Source organism: Salmo salar, chromosome 08 (genome assembly GCF_965601325.2).
Source record: "Salmo salar chromosome 08, fSalSal1, whole genome shotgun sequence".
Taxonomy (NCBI): domain Eukaryota; kingdom Metazoa; phylum Chordata; class Actinopteri; order Salmoniformes; family Salmonidae; genus Salmo; species Salmo salar.
The window spans coordinates 20,878,036-20,898,989 of NC_138298.1; the positions used below are offsets into that span (position 1 = coordinate 20,878,036).

At 44.1% G+C, this 20,954-nt stretch overlaps 2 protein-coding genes across 7 annotated transcripts in view; one reads left to right on the forward strand and one right to left on the reverse strand.

Moving 5' to 3' along the window:
• Nucleotides 1–12,578, forward strand: part of LOC106610178 (lipopolysaccharide-responsive and beige-like anchor protein) — a 296,378-nt gene extending 283,800 nt beyond the window's left edge. For all 4 annotated transcript variants that reach the window (XM_045722742.2, XM_045722744.2, XM_082978435.1 and 1 more), the window contains exons 54-57: nucleotides 4,350–4,451; nucleotides 4,720–4,916; nucleotides 10,468–10,619; nucleotides 10,924–12,578. In XM_045722742.2, the coding sequence (XP_045578698.1) occupies nucleotides 4,350–4,451; nucleotides 4,720–4,916; nucleotides 10,468–10,619; nucleotides 10,924–11,014 (542 nt within the window). In that variant the 3' untranslated portion in view covers nucleotides 11,015–12,578. The remainder of the gene's footprint in view (nucleotides 1–4,349; nucleotides 4,452–4,719; nucleotides 4,917–10,467; nucleotides 10,620–10,923) is intronic.
• A 3,005-nt stretch (nucleotides 12,579–15,583) lies between these two features.
• The window catches only part of LOC106610193 (serine/threonine-protein kinase DCLK2), a 72,941-nt gene continuing 67,570 nt past the window's right edge, over nucleotides 15,584–20,954 (reverse strand). For 2 of the 3 annotated variants that reach the window (XM_045722746.2, XM_045722745.2), the window contains exon 17: nucleotides 15,584–18,290. In XM_045722746.2, coding sequence (XP_045578702.2) covers nucleotides 17,391–18,290 — 900 coding nt within the window. In that variant the 3' untranslated portion in view covers nucleotides 15,584–17,390. Of the gene's footprint in view, nucleotides 18,291–20,371; nucleotides 20,473–20,954 lie in introns of all 3 variants that reach the window. The other variant, XR_006770778.2, reaches the window with a different exon arrangement.

A 20,954-nucleotide genomic window follows, 5' to 3' on the forward strand; every position in this document is an offset into this window, starting at 1 on the left:
GTATGTGTGGGGAACAGAGATCGGGTGGTCATTTAAAAATCATGTTAAACACTAAGTCCATGCAACTTATTGTGACTTAAGCATTTCTACTACTGAACTAATTTAGGCTTGCCATAACAAAGGGCTTGAATACTTATTGACTCAAGACATTTCAGCTTTTCATTTGTAAAAATGTTGATTAACATAATTCCACTTTGATATCATGGGGTATTGTGTGTTGACCAGTGACACATTTTTTAGAATTTGATATTTTTTTTATTCAGTCTATAACTCAACAAAATGTGGAAAAAGTCAAGCAGTGTAAATACATTTCTGAAGGCTCTGTATCTGTATATGTGCATCTGTTATTCTTCAGCCTCAGCCTGAGCCAGCGTTGTGTACAGAGTAGTTTGTGTGAATCAAGTGTGTCTCTGTCGGTCTCTGTCTGTTTGTTTCTTTGTCGGTCTCTCTGTCGGTCTCTGTCTCTGTGTCGGTCTCTGAGTGTTTGTGCATGTGTGTGTGCATGTGTTATTCTCCAGCCTGCCAGAGTCTGCATGATGCAGCAGTGAGTTTTAGCAGCAGTACTTTAATCAGTCTGGCCCACCACCACAATATGATGCTCCATTGCTCTAGACCGCATCAGGGTCTGCTAACCATAGGGCACGAACGAACACACACACACACACACACACACACACACACACACACACCAGGGATTCCTTTATTCTCCCGCCAAACACAGTGCTTTCAAGTTCAGCCCCCAAACACTCACACACGTGCACAGACACACACGCTAGTTCTCAGTGCCAATGTGTCTACAGTATCCAAATTGTACATTTGCACACACACACACACACACACACACACACACACACACACACACACACACACACACACACACACACACACACACACACACACACACACACACACACACACACAATCAGTGCCTGCTCCGTACACTCTTCTCTGTGTGAGTGAGTGAAGGGCAGTAGAGACCATGGACAGTGGGAGGGGATTCTGCAGACTATACTGACCTCTGTTGGCTCAACAGTAGAACACACAGGTTTATGGGTCGTCTCCCCCACATTTTAAACCATGACTTTTTAATAAAGATACATTTAGGAAGTAGCCTCTACATAATCATTCAGTAAACAACAGCTGAAATTGTGTTTTCTCTCTAAGCATTACACACACACACACATTTATCTTTCCCCAGGTAAATACCTTTCTCAGTACACACACACAAACACACACACATTTATCTTTCCCCAGGTAAATGATACCTTTCTCAGTACACACACACAAACACACACACATTTATCTTTCCCCAGGTAAGTGATACCCTTTTCAGTCTACACACACACACACACACATGTTAGCAGTGTTGGTTTTATGTATTATATTGTAATCAGATGTCTGCCTAATGCAAACCAAATGGTGGCGAGCAGCTCAAAAGGTTAAACGATACACCAATATATCAGTTTTATTGATCTTCCATGGGCAAAGTCCGACATCACGCTTTAATCCTCGCTGTTGTAGGGCGTAAATCAGCGTTTCTGACGTTTAGGATGTTTGACAGTTAACTTAATGAAATCTATACATGGAGAGATCATGACCTGTTGGTCTGCTGTGGCCACAGTGTCAGCATGGTGGAACCTAGTTGGAAAGTCGTCAGGGTGCCTGCCTGGGCCTTTAAAAGCCGTTAAAACATAAAGGGGTTGTCCGTCATACCAGGAGCCTTTTTACTTTACAGGGGAGGTCAGTGGAGGTACGGAACGTTCTGCCTTCACTGTGTTTAGGGTTACTAACCACCAAGCTGAAGGCAGTTAGTGTATCGGAGGAGTCTGCACTAATGAAAGATTTACACACATTGTGTTTTTACTCTGGGAACTTCAGGAGGCAGTCATTTATGTGTATTGAGTTCAACTAAACCAACGTCTAGTTCAATTGCAGAGTGAAGTTGTTAAATGTGCAGTCAAAATACTCAAATTTATACCAATGCTTGTTGATTTGCACAATGGCTATATAGTGGGAAAAGGGCTAGTGGAAGAGGCACATCAATGGTTAACATAGTCAGCTATCTCCTAGGTATGTTCTCTACTACATCAATGGTTAACATAGTCAGCTATCTCCTAGGTATGTTCTCTACTACATCAATGGTTAACATAGTCAGCTATCTCCTAGGTATGTTCTCTACTACATCAATGGTTAACATAGTCAGCTATCTCCTAGGTATGTTCTCTACTACATCAATGGTTAACATAGTCAGCTATCTCCTAGGTATGTTCTCTACTACATCAATGGTTAACATAGTCAGCTATCTCCTAGGTATGTTCTCTACTACATCAATGGTTAACATAGTCAGCTATCTCCTAGGTATGTTCTCTACTACATCAATGGTTAACATTGTCAGCTATCTCCTAGGTATGTTCTCTACTACATCAATGGTTAACATAGTCAGCTATCTCCTAGGTATGTTCTCTACTACATCAATGGTTAACATTGTCAGCTATCTCCTAGGTATGTTCTCTACTACATCAATGGTTAACATAGTCAGCTATCTCCTAGGTATGTTCTCTACTACATCAATGGTTAACATAGTCAGCTATCTCCTAGGTATGTTCTCTACTACATCAATGGTTAACATTGTCAGCTATCTCCTAGGTATGTTCTCTACTACATCAATGGTTAACATAGTCAGCTATCTCCTAGGTATGTTCTCTACTACATCAATGGTTAACATAGTCAGCTATCTCCTAGGTATGTTCTCTACTACATCAATGGTTAACATAGTCAGCTATCTCCTAGGTATGTTCTCTACAACATCAATGGTTAACATTGTCAGCTATCTCCTAGGTATGTTCTCTACAACATCAATGGTTAACATTGTCAGCTATCTCCTAGGTATGTTCTCTACAACATCAATGGTTAACATAGTCAGCTATCTCCTAGGTATGTTCTCTACAACATCACTCCTCAGAATGTGCTATTCCAATCCTCAAGGCTCAGCAAACTAACAGGATATTATATAGGTGGCTCCCATGTAAACAATTTGGTATTTAACAACCATGTCCATTCTAGCTTTTCCATTTCTATGACTTCCTTTTTGAAGTGCTGTCTGTCGGTCTGTCTCCTGCTGTAGTTGAACTTGACCCTGTCCTCTCCTCTGTTTGAGAAGACCCAGGGCACCGTGCGAGACGTGGCGTTGAGACGCCCTCTGTCTGATAGTGAACTCCTAATGAACTGAAGTGTGGGACTGACTGTGGTACAGTGCTTTAGCAGCTTTACTATGACCTCTGACCTCTCACCCCACATCAAAGGGAGCAGGGGTCAGCTGGGACTCCCTGTTAAACACCAATATTTTCAGTGCAGCAACCTGGCTCCTGTAAAGCACCACAAAGTAGCAGGCAGACTTTACCATCCCTCAGAGAGAGGGAGGACGGGATAGATAGAGGGAGGAAGGGTGAGAGGGGGGGTAAGGTTTGACTCTTTCTTCTCTGTCTACTCTGCAGTGCATGTCCATTGGCTGTATTTACTTAACAAGTTTCATCACTGACTGATGTAGTGGTCAACATTGTGGTATATCCAACAGTGGGCAGTACCAGTATTGGCAGGACAGGTGTTGATTGGTTGGAGCTCACCCAGGGCAGAACTCTTGTTTGGGCTCTTGTCTCTGACGGCTCAGCCCAACGCAAGTGAATGATGGGCTGTTCTTTTTGGCACATCTCTCTTCTCTTCTCTCTCTCCTCCTCGTCTCCTAAAGGACGGTGTCAGAGCCCAGTCTCTTGTCTGGAGGCATCTGGAGTTGCTTAGGTTATTCTGGGGGAGTGCAGTGCATTAAAGGAAGAGGGAGACTGTTAGTGACAAGTGTTGGAGAGAGAGAGTGGAGATGCTGAGAGGGGTGGGGGTGAGTTGGGAGTGTGTGTTCTGGTCTGGGTCTCTGATGAAGAATAATTATTCTAGAATAAATGGCAGCTACTATGCTCTAGTTCCAGTGATGGTCAGAGTCCACCACATAGCCACCCACTCTTAAATAAGGACCAATTCTCACAACCACCCACACCCAGTGGCTAAAACCACTGACAGGCATGATGGGAGCTCGTCAGAATCACTCTGCATTGTTTTATAGCCGGAGCACATACGCTGACAATATGTTGCCATTCGTTTCTAAATTGTCATTTCTATGTGTTGAAATGCATGACCATAAAGTGGGTCTTCCACTTTGAATATACCAAGCATCCCATTCTGAGGCATTATGACTTATAGGGAAATGATTGTGTGGATTTACCGCCCTCTAGTGGCTGTAAAATGAACATGCCCACACCTGATTTCCATTGGCTAACGTGCGTTTGTGTGTTTTTCCCCAGCTGAGTTTGTGACGCCCAGAGCCATCCTGACGGGTCATGACTGTGAGGTGACCTGCGCCAGTGTGTGTGCCGAGCTGGGATTGGTCATCAGTGGCTGCAGAGGTGAGTGTGTCGATCAAGCGAGGCCTCTTGCTATAGACTAGGTTCAAAGTAACTTAGATCTTGGTCACACTGACAATATGAATGTCGGAACAGTGAACACTTTCATACTGAACAGCCTCGTACTGTCAATGTAGACAGGTCTGTAAGTCGCTTTGGATTTAGAAGAAGAAGAAATGACCATATTACAATGTCATTATGATGAAAACCCTTGAGTGAATCAGTGGAAATCAGAGCCTGGTTAGTAACTTCTATGTTCCTCCACTCACAGAGGGCCCGTGTCTGATCCATTCCATGAATGGGGACCTGCTGCGGACCCTGGAGGGCCCGGTGGGCTGCATGCAGCCCCGTCTCATCCAGTCCTCTACAGAGGGCCACGCCGTAGTCTACTATGACAAGGGACACTTCTGCTTCTTCTCCATCAACGGAAAGCTGCTGGGGCACATGGAGGTGGAGGAGAACATCAGGGTAAAGGAACCCACTGATATAGAGAACATCAGGGTAAAGGAATCCACTGATATAGAGAACATCAGGGTAAAGGAATCCACTGATATAGAGAACATCAGGGTAAAGGAACCCACTGATATAGAGAACATCAGGGTAAAGGAACCCACTGATATAGAGAACATCAGGGTAAAGGAACCCACTGATATAGAGAACATCAGGGTAAAGGAATCCACTGATATAGAGAACATCAGGGTAAAGGAACCCACTGATATAGAAAACATCAGGGTAAAGGAACCCACTGATATAGAGAACATCAGGGTAAAGGAACCCACTGATATAGAGAACATCAGGGTAAAGGAACCCACTGATATAGAGAACATCAGGGTAAAGGAACCCACTGATATAGAGGGACAAAGTCATTTCATTAAGCTTCTAACAGTTTTAATGTTTTGTTGGAAAGCCTAGTGTACACACATTTTGATCTTCATCAGGTTCAAAGTAAGGTGCTTATTTCTAGAGTGGGCTGCCTCTCTGTCCTGTTCTATCCTACTGGTCTGGGAAAGTTTCTGTGCTTCATCATGCCAGTGGTCTGCTCTCTGATTAAAGACCAGCTCCGTGGTCTGAGGCCTGTCTGCCTCAGGGCATACACATCTACAAACCCCTCACACACACACACTTCTAGCCTAGGAAGTACCAGGTCAAAGGCTCTTTACTTCCATTTCTCCTCCAACCTCTCCTCTCCTCCAGTCCAGACAAGTCTCTTTGATCCTGGTCTCCCGTGTCGAGTCCTATCAGGTCTTAGTGCTGGTTCAACATGGCAGGAGGGCGGACATTCTCCCAGTCCTAGCCCCATTAACAACCCTCAGGCACCACACCACACATTCCCACATTTCACATTTCCTGCCTCACGGCTACGGTGTCACAAAATGGCCGCCGCTCTTTGGCCAGTTTCCCTTTCCCCCTGTTTCCGATGGGCCTGGGAAATGTAACCCAGTCCCTCATAGGCACACCTGCTTCCCATTTGAGCCAGCTGTACTCTGCCCCTGTCACACAGTCATAGTCACAGCCATAGCACCAGGATCTAGACTGATTACAGAGCTATATACATACATACACCCACTCCCACCCCCCATTTGTTTCCATTAAGCAGACTGGATCAGAATTCATTGGCAGAGCAAGTCTGGTGTTGAGTTGGTGTTCATTGTATTGAAATCACATGGTGCTAAATAGGAAAGGTTAAACAATGGATGACCTTAGAAGTTTAGAATGAGTTTCTACTGTAGTGATTCAGATTCTACTGAAGATTAGGTTGGTGAGATGCAAATCAAATGATCCTCCAAATAGCTGTTAGGAAGATTTAGTTTTCCGATTTTATCCACCGCTATTTTGGTAACTACACCAATAGTGTAACCAGCCTCCTTTTCTCATGTATATAAACTGTTAGTCTTTATTTATCAGATCCACAATGGCTCTCTGATAGACAGTTAGTTGCTGTCTTATCCAATGCAGTTTTAGGTTTTTCCAGGTCCCCGTAGTGTCCTCCCCAGCCCGTTCTTTTCATGTACATAAACCGTCAGCCATTCCTGGGCCGTTTTGCGTCTCTCCTCTGCTGTGCGTTGTAAATTCCTGCCACGTCAGACAGAATCAGGGGTCTTCACATCTCAGGGTAGCTCTGTGAGAGCAGCGGCCCCCCTCGTCTCAGTATGAGGCCAGGACGTGGTGTTTAATGCACTGCACTAGACACCAGTATCAATCTTCAGCTAGCGCTGCGTCCCACCACACAGCAGGACTCCGGGATAAATAAATGTTTGTCCTGGCCCAAGGTGTTCCCTTACAGTAGTCTTGTTCCAGACTCTGTGTTGGTGTGTGTGTACATTTTCGTGTGTGTGGGTGCACAAGTGCTTATGTGTGCATGCAGCGTGACTGTGTGTGTGTGTGACTGGGTATGTTAATAACTGTAGTCTATTTTTGTATTGGTATTTATTATGGATCCCCATTAGGTCCTGCCAAACAAATTAAGATAAAAATGTGTGTAGAGTGAGTGTTCTGGCATGTGTGTGTGTCTCCTCATAGTCCGCATTGTTCCTTGAGCAGACGACACGGAATCCCACCTAACCCTTCACATTCCCCTTTGACCTTCACATTCCCCTTCGCTTTCCTCAAAAAGCAGGAAATATGGGCGTTAAAAGGAGCATGTGGTTCTATAATAGTTCTCCCTGGCATCATTGCCAGACTCTGAAGTCATCCTTCAGACACCTGAGTCACGTCGGCAATCTTGGCTCCTGTGGAGATGGCGGCCATCTTGTTTGGCCTCCCAGTCGCAGAGTGGCTGATTTTTAATTCTGTCCTGGAACAGCCTCCTACCTGTGTCTGGCTGAGTGGTCTGCCAGGTCTCCAACCCCCCAGCAGCACACAGTGGGTTATGTACTAGGTCTAGCCATAGAAGGCTACATCAACACCATATAGTAAGTACATCATCAGTGCCAGAGGCTGGATGGAGTAACACTGACTTCACAGAGGAACAATTAAAAGAGAGTAACTGTCAAGTTAGTTCATGCTTATGAGTTGAGGTCATGAATCAAAACAAGTTCAGTTTGGGACTGCTGCCACTAGTTCTGTGAATGTAATGGGCCATTCCTGAAATACTGAGAGCCATTTTGGCAAACAATATCTGAACTACATTTTCCTTTATTGAGTTAATCCTAAATGATGTTGATCTAAATGTCTGTTCTCTTAATCAATAGTGTCAGATTAACTGACAAAAATTGCTATGGGGCTTTATATGGCAAGATAAAGGACGCAATTACACAGATATCAGACACACAGCAAACAAATCTAAACAGAATGACATCCCCCACCCTTCTCTCCCCCGATCACCCCACAGCCATACTCCATTCCCAGAATCCTTTCCTAGTCCTCTTGGATGGCCATCTAACAAAATGCTCTGGAAAGATTGATCCCTCAGTCCCGTTGCCAGTGTGTGAGTGTGTGTGCCTGAGTGAGAGTGTGAGTGTGTGGCTCGTGTGTGCGTTCGAGTGTTTGTGTGTGTGCCTGAGTGAGTGTGTGGCTCGTGTGTGTGTATATGTGTGAGTGAGTCAGTGCATTAGTTCAGACTGCCAGGTCTTCTGATACTGCAGTTGACTGTTAGCAGTGGTCCGTTCACTGGACATCTTCCCTGTGGCTCGTAAGAAGAGGCCAAAGGTTGTCTGTGTGTCTGTACTGTATATCTGCAACCAATTATCACTTCAAGTCCATTGGGAGCAGTCAGGCTAGCTAGAGTGATCTTTGGCTTATTGGGAAAACATTTCCCCCTGTTTTGAATGTGCAACTACTGTCTTTGTTAAACATTTTTTATTATATTAGTTTTAGCGGTGGTATAAGCATCTAACACAACTTTTGATTGACTTGAGTTGGTATCACAAAAGCAGCTAAACTGATTGCCAGGAATGTGACAAGTTGGGTTAAGTTCAAAATAAGTTTTGTTCATTTGAAATTAGCATATAAAATATACAGTCAGGTCCAACATTATTGGCACCCTTAAGAAAGATTAGCAAACAAGACTATAAAATAAATGCAAGTACTGTGCTATATTGTATGCTCAACTAAATGGGGAAATTATAGTATTTTATACTAATGCAAGTACTGAGCATGTGGCTCTGTAATGGTTCTCTCTGGCATCTTGGCTCTGAAGTCATCCTTCAGATACCTGAGTCTTGTCCGCCATCTTGGCTCCTGTGACCATTTTGTTTGGCCTCCCAATCACAATGGCAGATTTATTCTGTCTGGGAACAGCCTCCTACCTGTGTCTGGCTGAGTGGTCTGCCAGGTCTCCAACCCCCCAGCAGCACACAGTGGGTTATGTACTAGGTCTAGCCATAGAAGGCTACATCAACACCATATAGTAAGTACATCATCAGTGCCAGAGGCTGGATGGAGTAACACTGACTTCACACAGTCTACATGGAGGAACAATTGACACAGAAAGAGAGTAACTGTCAGGTTACCAGAAGGCTACTTCAATTTCCCCACATTTAGAATGAGCAACTACTGTCTTTGTTCATGCTTATGAGTTGAGGTCATGTATCAGAAAAAGTTCTCTGTGTGTGTGTGTGTGTGTGTGTGCGTGTGTGTGTGTGTGTGTGTGTGTGTGTGTGTGTGTGTGTGTGTGTGTGTGTGTGTGTGTGTGTGTGTGAGAGAGTCAGTGCATTAGTTCAGACTGCCAGGTCTTCTGATACTGCAGTTGACTGTTAGCAGTGGTCCGTTCACTGGGGCTCATAAGAAGAGGCCAAAGACAGACTGTCTGTCTGTCTGTACTGAATATTGGCAACCAGTGATCAACTCCATTGCGAGCCGTCAGGCTAGCTAAAGTGAGTTTTCTTATAGGGTCGACATTTCCCCGTTTTGAATGTGGAACTACTGTCTTTCTTAAATGTTTTGATTGTTAAATTATCCATTATATTTGTTTTAGCGGTGGTATAAGCATCTAACGCAACTTTTGATTGACTTGAGTTGGTATCACAAAATAAGCTAAACTGATTGCCAGGAGCGTGCCAATTTGCGTTAAGTTCAAAACTAAGTTCTGTTCATGTGAAATCTACTCTGCCGGCTGCACCACATATGGCCTGGATGATGAATGTTTTTGTTTAATCTTCCATCCGGTAATTGCACTTCTCTTCTCATCTTTCTAAGCCAACTGTGACTGAAATAGCTGCATCCCATCTAACATACAGTATGTTAAAGTGAAACGGCTAATTAGGCTAACTTCCACTAGTTATTACTTACATTTACGTGTCATTTCATCAGCGTTCGTTACCTCGTGATTGATGCCTCCGACTGGCATCAATTTCCAACTATATACTGTATGCATATATCCCAACACAGAAGTTTAGTGTAGCGCCGTAATGTTTCCCCCTGTTTCCCTTGGGAACCCATTAAAGTGTAACACAGCCCATAAGTGCACAGGAAAACCAGATGAGCAGAATAAATCTCTCCACTGTGTCTGTGGGGAGCCGTGGCTTGTGGCAGTTCAGGTGGATGGACTACTGTTCTGTGCTGTGCTGCTCGCCACATGAATGTTGTGAAATATCTGATTGATACTGTGCCTCTCTCGCTTGGTGCAGGAAGTGCTCACAGAGGCTGTGATTGAAATAGCACACCGTGAGGTAGGTGGTGAAGTCACTGGTGTCCTAGGCTAGGTCACTACATCGGACCACACCACAAAGCCTATACTGATAAAGCTTTGGTTGATTGTTATTAAAGAGTTGTTGTAGACACCTCGCTCTATTGGACAAATAGCAGACGTCAATATGGCGACAAGATTCCTCACTGGCCAATAAGCCCATGTTCATTATGCTTTATGATAGTGGTCAGCTCTGGTGTGGTGTGAGGGAGTCACACCTCCCATCCAAATGTCTGCATGTATTAGCGCCCCCCAGTGGTAGGTGCAATAGGTTGCAGGTCATGACGTTGTCCACAGGAGGGCGCTGAAAGCCTCATTGGCAATGCAATAGAACAGTAATACAGGAATGTTCCCTACTGTCAGTCAGTGGTGCTGTTTCTCCTCTCCCGCCAGGCCATGCTGCTGAGTCGGGACGGACAGTACCTGCTGACGGGGGGAGACGGGGGAGTTCTGTCTGTCTGGCAGGTTCACAACCTCAAACAGATGTTCACCTACCCTGGCTGTGACGCAGGCATCCGCTCCATGGCCATGTCCAACGACCAAAGGTAACATACACACCTAGACTCTGACGCTGTAATCTTTACTCACATAGGTGTTGTATGGAATGAAGTTTTAGCACATAGGAAGAAATAATGAAAATATGGACTAATGATTAATACCATCTTCAGATGTGTGGGTTTATAGTAACTAACATCAGATGCGAAATAGAAAACCTTCCCAATCTAGAATGTACAGAATACCAAGATGAAGACCTTGGTGTTATTCACAGTATAATGACAGTAAAAGTACATCATGTTCTGTCTACATGTATGAGCCTCAACAGTCCCTCTCGGCTCTGTCCTCTCCTAGGTGCATCATAACCGGCATGGCGTCTGGTAGTATAGTCCTGTTCTACAATGACTTCAACAGGTGGCACCACGAGTACCAGACCAGATACTGAGGCAGGACCACAACAACAATCCCTGAGAGTCTGGTTAACGTGGGACCTACCTACTGCAATCCTGTTGTTCTAAGGCACTACTCAATACATATTGATATCCTGAATGTATCTTAAGAGAAGAAAAACTGTCTGATTCTGTCAAAAGAAGCAAACTATTTTTAAAAAAAGGGCATTGCTATATTTTGTAGGGCATATCGAAAATTTCATATAATATAATATCTTAGGGTGGGGTTATATACCTATGGTTACAAATCTATTTTTAGCTTGTTAAGAGTCTATTTTCATCTCGAGCAGAGGAAAATAAGGGTTCAAAGTGGAAGTAGGTAGAAAAGTATATTTGCATCTATTGTCTTAAGAATCCATATATTTGTGTACGTTAGGGGTGAGTGATGATTTTCAGTAGGTGTGAAACGTGGAGATATAATCATTATTTTGGTCATTAATATCCTTTTTTTTTCATGCTCTTTTTGCTACTGTGTGGAAACACAGGGAAATAAAATATGTGAAGTTTGTGTGGTGATCGAGCAGGAAGTTCATTAAGTCCTTTATGTGTTCATGACTTGAGAGGGAATATATTCTATTTAAATGTTTGTACCACACCTCTGTGTAAACGGACAGATCTTGCCTTCCTGTGCATGAGTTATTCCTCTGCTGTCCTGATGGTGGCGTACACTGCACAAAGACTTGTCACCTGTTGTCATATGTGTATCAGACAGTCATCATAGTAACAAGATGGCTGCCGGTGTGATTAGTTTGTTTGTATCCGAGTGTTGTCATGACGATCATTAGCTTTATTATGTATGTACTGTAACCATACTGATGAATAATATGTCTGTCAGTAGAAACAAATGTCATGGGCTACGTCCTAATTTTGTAAAATGGCGTCCTTTCCTCATCTAATTTCCTTCATATTGCTTACTTATCACCTATCAGAACTTTACATGAAGGAGACGGGACGAGGAAAGGAAGCCATTCCAAATGGCCGACGTAGCCATGATATGCTTCTTTGTATAACTTCTTGTTAGCTTTACCTCCTCTACTGAGGCATTTGCAGTACTTAAGCATATACTGTATCATATTAGCAATCGACACAGTGCCCAAACCATGCTAGGATCATCAAAGTCCATCAAAGTATCTCATCTTGGCAAAGAGAGGTGCAGCGAAATGAGGGACTTGTCTGTGTGTCACGGTGAATATTCACTGGTTAAACCAGACCACAGACAACCCTGGTCCTGGACAGCCAAAGGGTGTGCACTTTTTGGTTCAAGCCCAGCTTTAAAATACCTGATTCTACCTAATTATGGGCCTTCGGGTCAAAACTGAATTGGATCAGGTGTTTCGGTGCAGGGTTGGAACACCCAATGTGGTTCCTCCAATACAACGGTTGCTCATAAGGAGAAACATTCCGTGTTGGTTTGATCTACGCTTGGTGTGGTTACGATTACAATGAAATGGCTACTACTGTATTTTCTATGTATCGCTCAATATTTTGGCAATCAATTTGGAATGAGTGTTTTTGACGCGTGATGAGTTCTGACAAATAAAATAGAATTTTTTAACTTAAGACGTCTTGTCTTCAATTGAACTGTTATTTGAACTCCCGTTTTCTGAAGTTAGACTGGAATGTAGCCAGGGGTGGGGTTGCACTAACCACATCGTTCACAGAAGCTGCACATCTTCCTCACCTGGCTGCAGTCACGGCCTAGCAGGGGCAAAAATCTGATATCAACTTTGGAGGGGACAATTACATGAAATTTTCTCAAGAGCAATTCCTGAGGGGGACACCAAAAGTAGTGCTGTAACACATAGCCTACATTGTAATATGGTAAATGTATATTGAGGAACCAAATAAATAAGGTGTTTGCCGTACTCCTAACTACCGGTACCCAAAACTACACAACTAATCACAACAGCAATACCATTGCCTTTAACAAATCTTAGTTCAGTCACCAGTTTAAGTTGAGAGTGGGGGTATCCATGGCATTTTCCAATTATGTTCCTATTTTACAAGTCAAAAAAATTGAGAACCTTTCATAATGTTGCCAAACAAAGACTCAACAAACTTACCTGAGACTCCCTGTCTCTGCCAGTCTGTCCCTGCATATCTGTCCCCAACTCTACTGTCTGTGTGCCATCTGTTGCCTGCTCTGCCTAATGACATCATTGTGAAACATTTCCATTAGAATTTAATTTCTTTCTTATGAACATTTTATCAACTAGTCTGAGATATTAGGCTACTAGGGTTCTTACTTTGCGTTTGGTGTACTGAAAAATACTCTGATGTCCGTCTTTTATTTTTCTGCCATTTTTCTACCTGGCTGGCTGGCTACACACACACACAGTGTGTAGGTTATTTACAGTAGGAGATGGGCTTCTATCATCTTATCTTTTATCATTCTATTTGGGCTTCGATCTAAAAGGTAGCTAGCAAATGTGAAACGGATTAAAATGACAAGAGTTGACAGCTGTATGAGTTCACCATTTACACCACATATGCTGCAACCTTTTGTAATTTTAATAGTTTGTTTCATATTGGCTGGCTTCCAACAATAGCTGAATTTGCAAAGCTAGCGAGCACCAATTCCGTTTCAGTGGTGTTTGCTATAATCTTTGCTACCCGGGTTAAATAAAGGTGAAATAAAATAAAAGTTCCCTTGCGTCAATTTAGCTTTTGCAACGAGACCATTAAATATATTTAAGACAATGGTAGAAGAGAGTGTAGTTCTGTTCAGTTTGGACTTCAGTTTATTGCCAACCTTATCACAGGGACTTTGAAGCACTAATTTACATCATCTGCATGCTGATCTCGGAATAAATTGACGATAGCAAAGATTCCATCTTTGACGAGGCCACATAAATGGAATAGGTACTAGCTAGCTTAATAGTTAATATTTGCGTGCTAGCTCTGCATATTCAGCTAGTGTGTGTGCGCGATTGACTGGATTAACCTCACGTCAGTTACGTTCATTGAGTGCCTTTCAGACAGTGGATACGACCCCTCTGTTACCTTGCCAACTAAGGAACTGGCAGTGGATCAAACCATTGTGAGGCAAAGGGTGGGGGGGTCGCAATCTTTTGAAACTTAAAAACGCGCTATTAAGTGTCTATAATCAGCACAATTGCTTTCATTGCGTATTATTAATATTACATAGTTATGTTTCAGTGATATATTGGGGGGGACAAATCATATTTTTCCCAGGATGGGGGGGGGTCGTGTCCCCCCCGTCCCCCCCGGGATTTCCGCCCCTGCGGCCTAGGTAGGTAGGTTTAACCCATAGAGAATGATAGGACATATTAGCATGGGTAGTATCATTGAGGGCTTCCACCATTTTAATGTAGTTGACTGGGTGGGACTTCCATCTTCATTGGCTGATCCTTCCTGGTGACCCTGTTGGAGTCACATCCAACTGGGTCATCGGGCGGGATCAGCAAATTGCGAAAAACATTGACTACTTCAAAATGGAGATAGCATGGGCAGCGCCATTGAGGCTGTCACAGACCCTATAATGGCACAGATACAAAGCCCTTTGTCCATAGGCAGTCAACTCATTGACTGAGCTACTATTCTCTGCCCAGTAACAGAAGGATGAAAAAACTTTCTAAAGGCTGTTGACAGCCAATGGAAGCCTTAGGAAGTGCAACGTGACCCCACAGACACTAGTTTCGATAGGGATTCAAAAGAACTACAATTCTCAGATTTCCTGGTTGGATTCTTCTCAGGTTTTTGCCTGCCATACGAGTTCTGTTATACTCAGACATCATTCAAACAGTTTTAGAAACTTCAGAGTGTTTTCTATCCAAATCTACTAATAATATGCATATTCTAGTTTCTGGGTCCGAGGAGTAGGCAGTTTAATTTGGGTACATTTTTCATCCGGCCGTGAAAATACTGCCCCCTATACTCAACAGATCTTGCCTTCCTGTGCATGAGTTATTCCTCTGCTGTCCTGATGGTGGCGTACACTGCACAAAGACTTGTCACATGTGTATCATAGTAACAAGATGGCTGCCGGTGTGATTAGTTTGTTTGTATCCGAGTGTTGTCATGACGATCATTAGCTTTATTATGTATGTACTGTAACCATACTTATGAATAATATGTCTGTCAGTAGAAACAAATGTCATGGGCTACGTCCTAATTTTGTAAAAGAGATGACGGTTGGAGAGTCTTCACCAGGACCTGCTTGCTCCTCTCCATGTGGCAAACCCCCCCAACACAGTGCAGGTGCTGCCATCATAGACCACTCAGGCCAGGGGGTTATGGGAGTCTGTGGTTCCCCATAGGCTCAATGTTAGAGCTAGATCTGGTAACTGTTTCTATCCTGGTGATTGGCTCAGATCTGATTCATCCGGATAGGTCTGGAGCAAAACACGTCAAAAAGTTGTTTTCATTGGCTAATGGTTGGAATTAGGCCATGTTGCTTCAGATATTTTCCACAGGAGGGTGCTGATGATCACATGGGTCTCAGTCACTTTACCTCATTGTGAATGGCTTATATCTGATTTCTACACCATCAACATTGGCACTATGTTTTTGATTGTGTGAAAATGCCGAAGAAATAAAAACACTGATTTGAATATTTTTTATTGCGTTTGAAGTTCTCCGATGTGCTCCTAATACAAAATGATAAAGGAGTCAGTGGCTAAATGTCTGCACAAACTAAAACTGCTGGCCAAAGCTGACAAGAGTGTTTTTCCTGTTTGAAATTTCATTTTCATACACGTATCCAGACTAAAACTGCAATAAAAAAGCATTATGATGACAGTGTAGTTAGACTAAACATTACACAACAGAACAGCTACTATACGTACAATAGTATCAGCTTAACGTTTGTGTGTGTGAGAGAGAGAGAGAGAGAGACCTGTTTTGTGGGGAGGCAGAGGGAGGAACATGACATGCAACTAAAGCCCCTTGGAGTAGTAGTGCTGTGCATCGGAGCCAATATCAATATCCGAAGGGTTAAACCCTAACCAACTGCAGTAGGCTAGGTAAGGAGATATGGGATGCATCCCAAATGGTACCCTATACACCTACATAGTGCACTACTTTTGGCCAATAACCTAGGGGCCCTGCTCAAAAGTAGTGCACTATATAGGGAATAGGGTGCGATTTGGGACTTAACCATGGACTTTAAAACAAGTACATTACCATTACAGACAACAGCAAAGTGGAACAGCCTCACATTAGTATCAGGTAAATCTGGACTGATAAATTAGTATATGAGGGGATAGAGCTACCAGTGTTTCCTGACAGCTGGTTTCAGAAAAGGAATCTCTAACTACTGGGTCAGGTTCATTAGGGCACACAATGAAAAACGTTTTGCAACGGAGTGCGAAAATGAGCGTTTCTTACAGGACATGTCCAAGAAGTCCCTTCCTGTTTGTCTGTTTTCTTCCATTTTGTGCCTGGTGAACATTTACATTTTAGTCATTTAGCAGATGCTCTTATCCAGAGCGACTTACAGGAGCAATTAGGGTTAAGTGCCTTGCTCAAGGGCACATTGACAGATTTTTCACCTAGTTGGCTCGGGGATTCGAACCAGTGACCTTTCGGTTACTGGCCAAACGCTCTTAAAACGCTAGGCTACCTGCCGCCCTGAACACACCCCTGATCTGGCAGCTATTTTCACAGGCACACCTCTCCTCATTGACACGTTCATCTTCTACTCTGTTGCGTCTCTCTTTTGGTGTTCAGCAGTTAAACACTACAGGCTCCATAGCGGACCAATGATAAACAGGCTTACAGGCAAGAGAAGAAAACAAACTCAAACCTTCAACTTTCATTCGGATGCCTCATGTGTCTGTCATACAATACTATATACATCTACAGTAGTAGTTTATCTTACAACAGACGGCAAGCACGCCAAATAATACACTTCTACCCATAATCAACATGTGTGCGTGCCTACCAACCAACCACAGACAATAAAACATTATCAGAAGTCATTCCAGAAAACCCATCTGAAACCACACAGACCCTAACTAGCCAGGCCTCGCTCTGTTTTCTCCATATCGCTCATATATAAATACACACATACCGTATATACAAATCAACCAAAATGTACAAAACCCCTCAACTTCCCTCTTGGAGCGTGGATATGATGGGTTCTCTACAGAGATTGTACTGTAGGTTGTAGGAGCCATTTTGCTTCTTTTTGTTGTTGTTGCCATTTGTTGCTTGGGAGCCTAGGAACGATACAGCAGTGGATATTAGCTGTTATACTGTTACTGGGGATGGAGGTGGAGGTTCTATCTGTATCTAGCCCCCTACATGCGAATCATAGGTCCGGGGATACGGCGGGTGGAGGTAAGGGGGCTGGAAAGGTACAAATTAGACCATGGTCCAGCAGCCAGTCTTCTCATCCATCATTCTTTCTCACAGCTCTCTGGCAGTAGCAGCAGCTTCAACGTCAAGGCCCACCAGGGGTGGGGGCACGGTTGGGGAGGAGCAGGTAACAGGTGATGGAGGGGTGGGAGAGGAGGGAGAGGTGCAGGTCAGGGGTGAGGGAGGGCTGGGAAAGGCAGAGGGAGACAGAGGGTCGGAGGGAGAGGGGCAGGTAAAAAGAGAGGGAGGAGAGGGAGAGAGAGGGGCAGGAGGAGAGGGGGAGGTAAAAAGAGAGGGAGGAGAGGAGGGCGAGAGAGGGGCAGGAGGAGAGGGGGAGGCTTTGCGTTTGTTAAGTGAAGAGGAAGAGGAAGGAGAGATAACAGGTTTGGTAGGTGAAGAGGGAGAGATAACAGGTTTGGTAGGTGAAGAGGGAGAGGAAGGAGAGGGAGAGATAACAGGTTTGGTAGGTGAAGAGGGAGAGGAAGGAGAGGGAGAGATAACAGGTTTGGTAGGTGAAGAGGGAGAGATAACAGGTTTGGTAGGTGAGGAAGGAGAGGGAGAGATAACAGGTTTAGTAGGAGAGGAAGGAGCGGGAGAGTTGTTGGGCCTGGTAGGGGAGGTAGGATAGATAGAGATGTTAGGCTTGGTAGGAGAGGAAGGAGAGACAGGGACAGAGGGAGAGGTACCAGGTCTGGTAGGTGTTGAAGGAGAGATGGGAGGGGATACAGGGACAGGCACATCAGTTTGAGGACTCTTGGGTTCCTCCTCTGGCAGGGCAGACTTGGTGGGTACTGGCAGCTTGGAGTTGGGTGAGACTGGTGAGGCTTGCATGACTGGCATGGCTGCAGGAGGGACTACTTTCTTCCCAGGCGGTGTTGGGGGCAGAGGTGGTGCTGTGGGCCTCTGGCTGCGACGAGTCAGCTGGATCCTCTTCTTATCTAGAGCTGTGTTCTGGTAGAAGTCAGGGGTGAGGGGTGAGGGAAAGAAAGTCAGACCGACACTCACCTGCTGTACTGTACAATACAACAGAACCAAACAGGTAGGGAGAGACAGAAATAAAAAACAGTGTGTCAATATATAATGGAAAGAGAAAACTGCCCCAAGATAACATTCAACCTCACTGATCTCTGACAGTAAGGTCCATGGAGTAACGTTTCTATATAATATTAAACACAGTAGATAAAACATATATATATATGGACAGAAACATCCATAGATGGGATGATTTTACAGTGACAGACCCTTCACAGTAGTAGACTGACCCAACAAGACAGCAAATCATATCATCAGTGCTCAACATGCAGTGTAAGGGAAAATGAGAAATTGTGCCTCATCACAACCCAAACCAACTAGACACTGAAGATCACATCTGGAATTACAGATCATTTGGATTGCTATAATAATAATAACAACACTCAACTACGTAACAATCAGAAGGCATCAAGATTTCCCATGTTCCCTTAGCTGAGTGAGTCTTAGTGGCGTCAGTGAAGAAGCAGTAAAGAAGCGTAGCCTTCAGTGTTAGTACATACCATTGCCTTGGAGCTAATTCAGAGGGTGGCAATGTGGGCGTGTTGGGGAGGGGTGGAGGGGGCGAGGAGGAAGCAGAGGGGACAGAGACTAGTCTTACTCACAGCTCAACAACATTAGAGGAGACACAGAAAGCAGCGCTGTTTGATTCCTGCTCTGGTGTGCTGCAGCACTGCTGGTTTTCCTCTGTCCCTGGTAGCTAAGTGATCAGTTCATGCCATTGGTTAGCCAGAGAGTCCACTACTCACCTGGTTTCCAAGGTCTAAATAAAAAGAAGCAGTGGTGTCCCACTGGGCACAGACATCAATTCAACGTCTATTACACGTTGGTTCAATAGAATTGCATTGATATGACGTGGAAACAACGTTGATTCAACCAGTTGTGTGGCTCTCCAGGCCTGGAATTGATTAGCCTAAAGTCTGCTATGACAAATCATCTCTCAGGATGCTAGTAAGCTCAATGACATTATATTAGAAATATTAACTTCTGGGGAGTACTGTTCAATGTTAAATCCAAGGCAATATAAGCAATTTTCATCTGTCTCTCTCATCCAGTGCAGTAGTGCAGTTTAAATGTTTGACCACAAGGTGGTGGTAGAGCTCAACTGAACAATTATCAAGAGATGAATTGTAATGTATCCAAAGGGCTGGGACAGTAGGTTGAAATGTTTTGTCATGAATCTGGGGGCAGCTCTGCCGAGTGGTCAATAGCTGGCACAGCCACAAAGTAATATAATCTCATTTTAAACCTAACCTTAACCACACTGCTAACCTTAATTCCTAACCCTATCCTTAAATTAAGACAAAAAAAAGGTCATTTGTTTTGCAGCTGGCCCATCTAGCAGAAATTGCTCAGCTCTGCCTCCAGGGTAAGATTCATGACAATAAATGTCAACCTGCCATAAACATTGCCAATACATGTAGGAGTAGGATCATGGCTTTACATAGACATCAAATATATTGTAAAATTGCCATAGACATTTCATGTCCCCAGGTTATTGTAGGGGCATTAACTATAAGAGCACTACTTTGGATGAGTGACAGAGAGGGGGGCAAATTAAAAATTAGTTCAGCAGAAGCAATGAGGGCTTCTCTTAGGCCTAGTTAGTTAGCATGCCAAATAACCACCCAGCCAGCCAAAAACAACACAGAATATAATAACATGTACAAATCTAACTCAGACAACTCTCAACACAGCAGTGACATCATTGTCAACAAAGTCAGTCCACACAGAGACCAGTTGATTGATGAAGATGGTTATGAGAGAGATAAAAGTGGAGGATGAGAGAGAGAGAGAGAGAGAGAGAGAGAATAAAAGAGGCCCAATTGGAGGAGGAGAGAGGAGCTTAGGCAAATTACACAACGGGGCAGAGCAGCCATGCAAACTGATTCAAGGCCACTGCAGAGAGTGACTGAGTTATTCTGCCCAGATCAATCTGTTATAGAGAGGCATTATTGGAGCTGGCAGAGGGGGAGAGAGTGGAGGATGGGGGAGATCGGTACCCTGCACTCAGCTCCAAAGCTTCCCCTGTGGTCCTGGGATGAGGTGGGAGGAGGGAGTGGGATGAGCAGGAGGGGCGCGGGGATCTCCTTTACACCTCAAACTGTCGAAGGAGATTTACAACAAAATGAGGTTTAACCCCGAGTCAGGGGTATTCCCAAATGAACCCTTACGCACCCCTTAGCCCATGTTAATCCCCTTCTACTGCTGCAGTGGGTATACTGGACCCAGGTGGAAGCATCTCAATAGTCTAGAGTGGCTTCCTCTCATTGTCTCCTTCATCAGGACCAGGGAAGGAGATGAGGGGGATCTAATTGAGATGCATCATTTGACAGACCTATGCTATATCGGTCGTGTGTTCGCAGGCCAGCTCCAGCTCAATAGACCTCCAAGTGGACCAGAGTGGGGAGGTGATGTGACCAGAAGAGTGCGGCAGATAGAGAGGAAGTTCACCACCCACAATAGGAAGTTACATAAATGTGCCAGGAGGTGCATAGGCTTGTGGGAAAAAGCTTAAAAACATAAAGATGGTGGTAGGATATGACTAAGGATGTACCTCTTCAGACCAATGTACTCTGGGGTCAC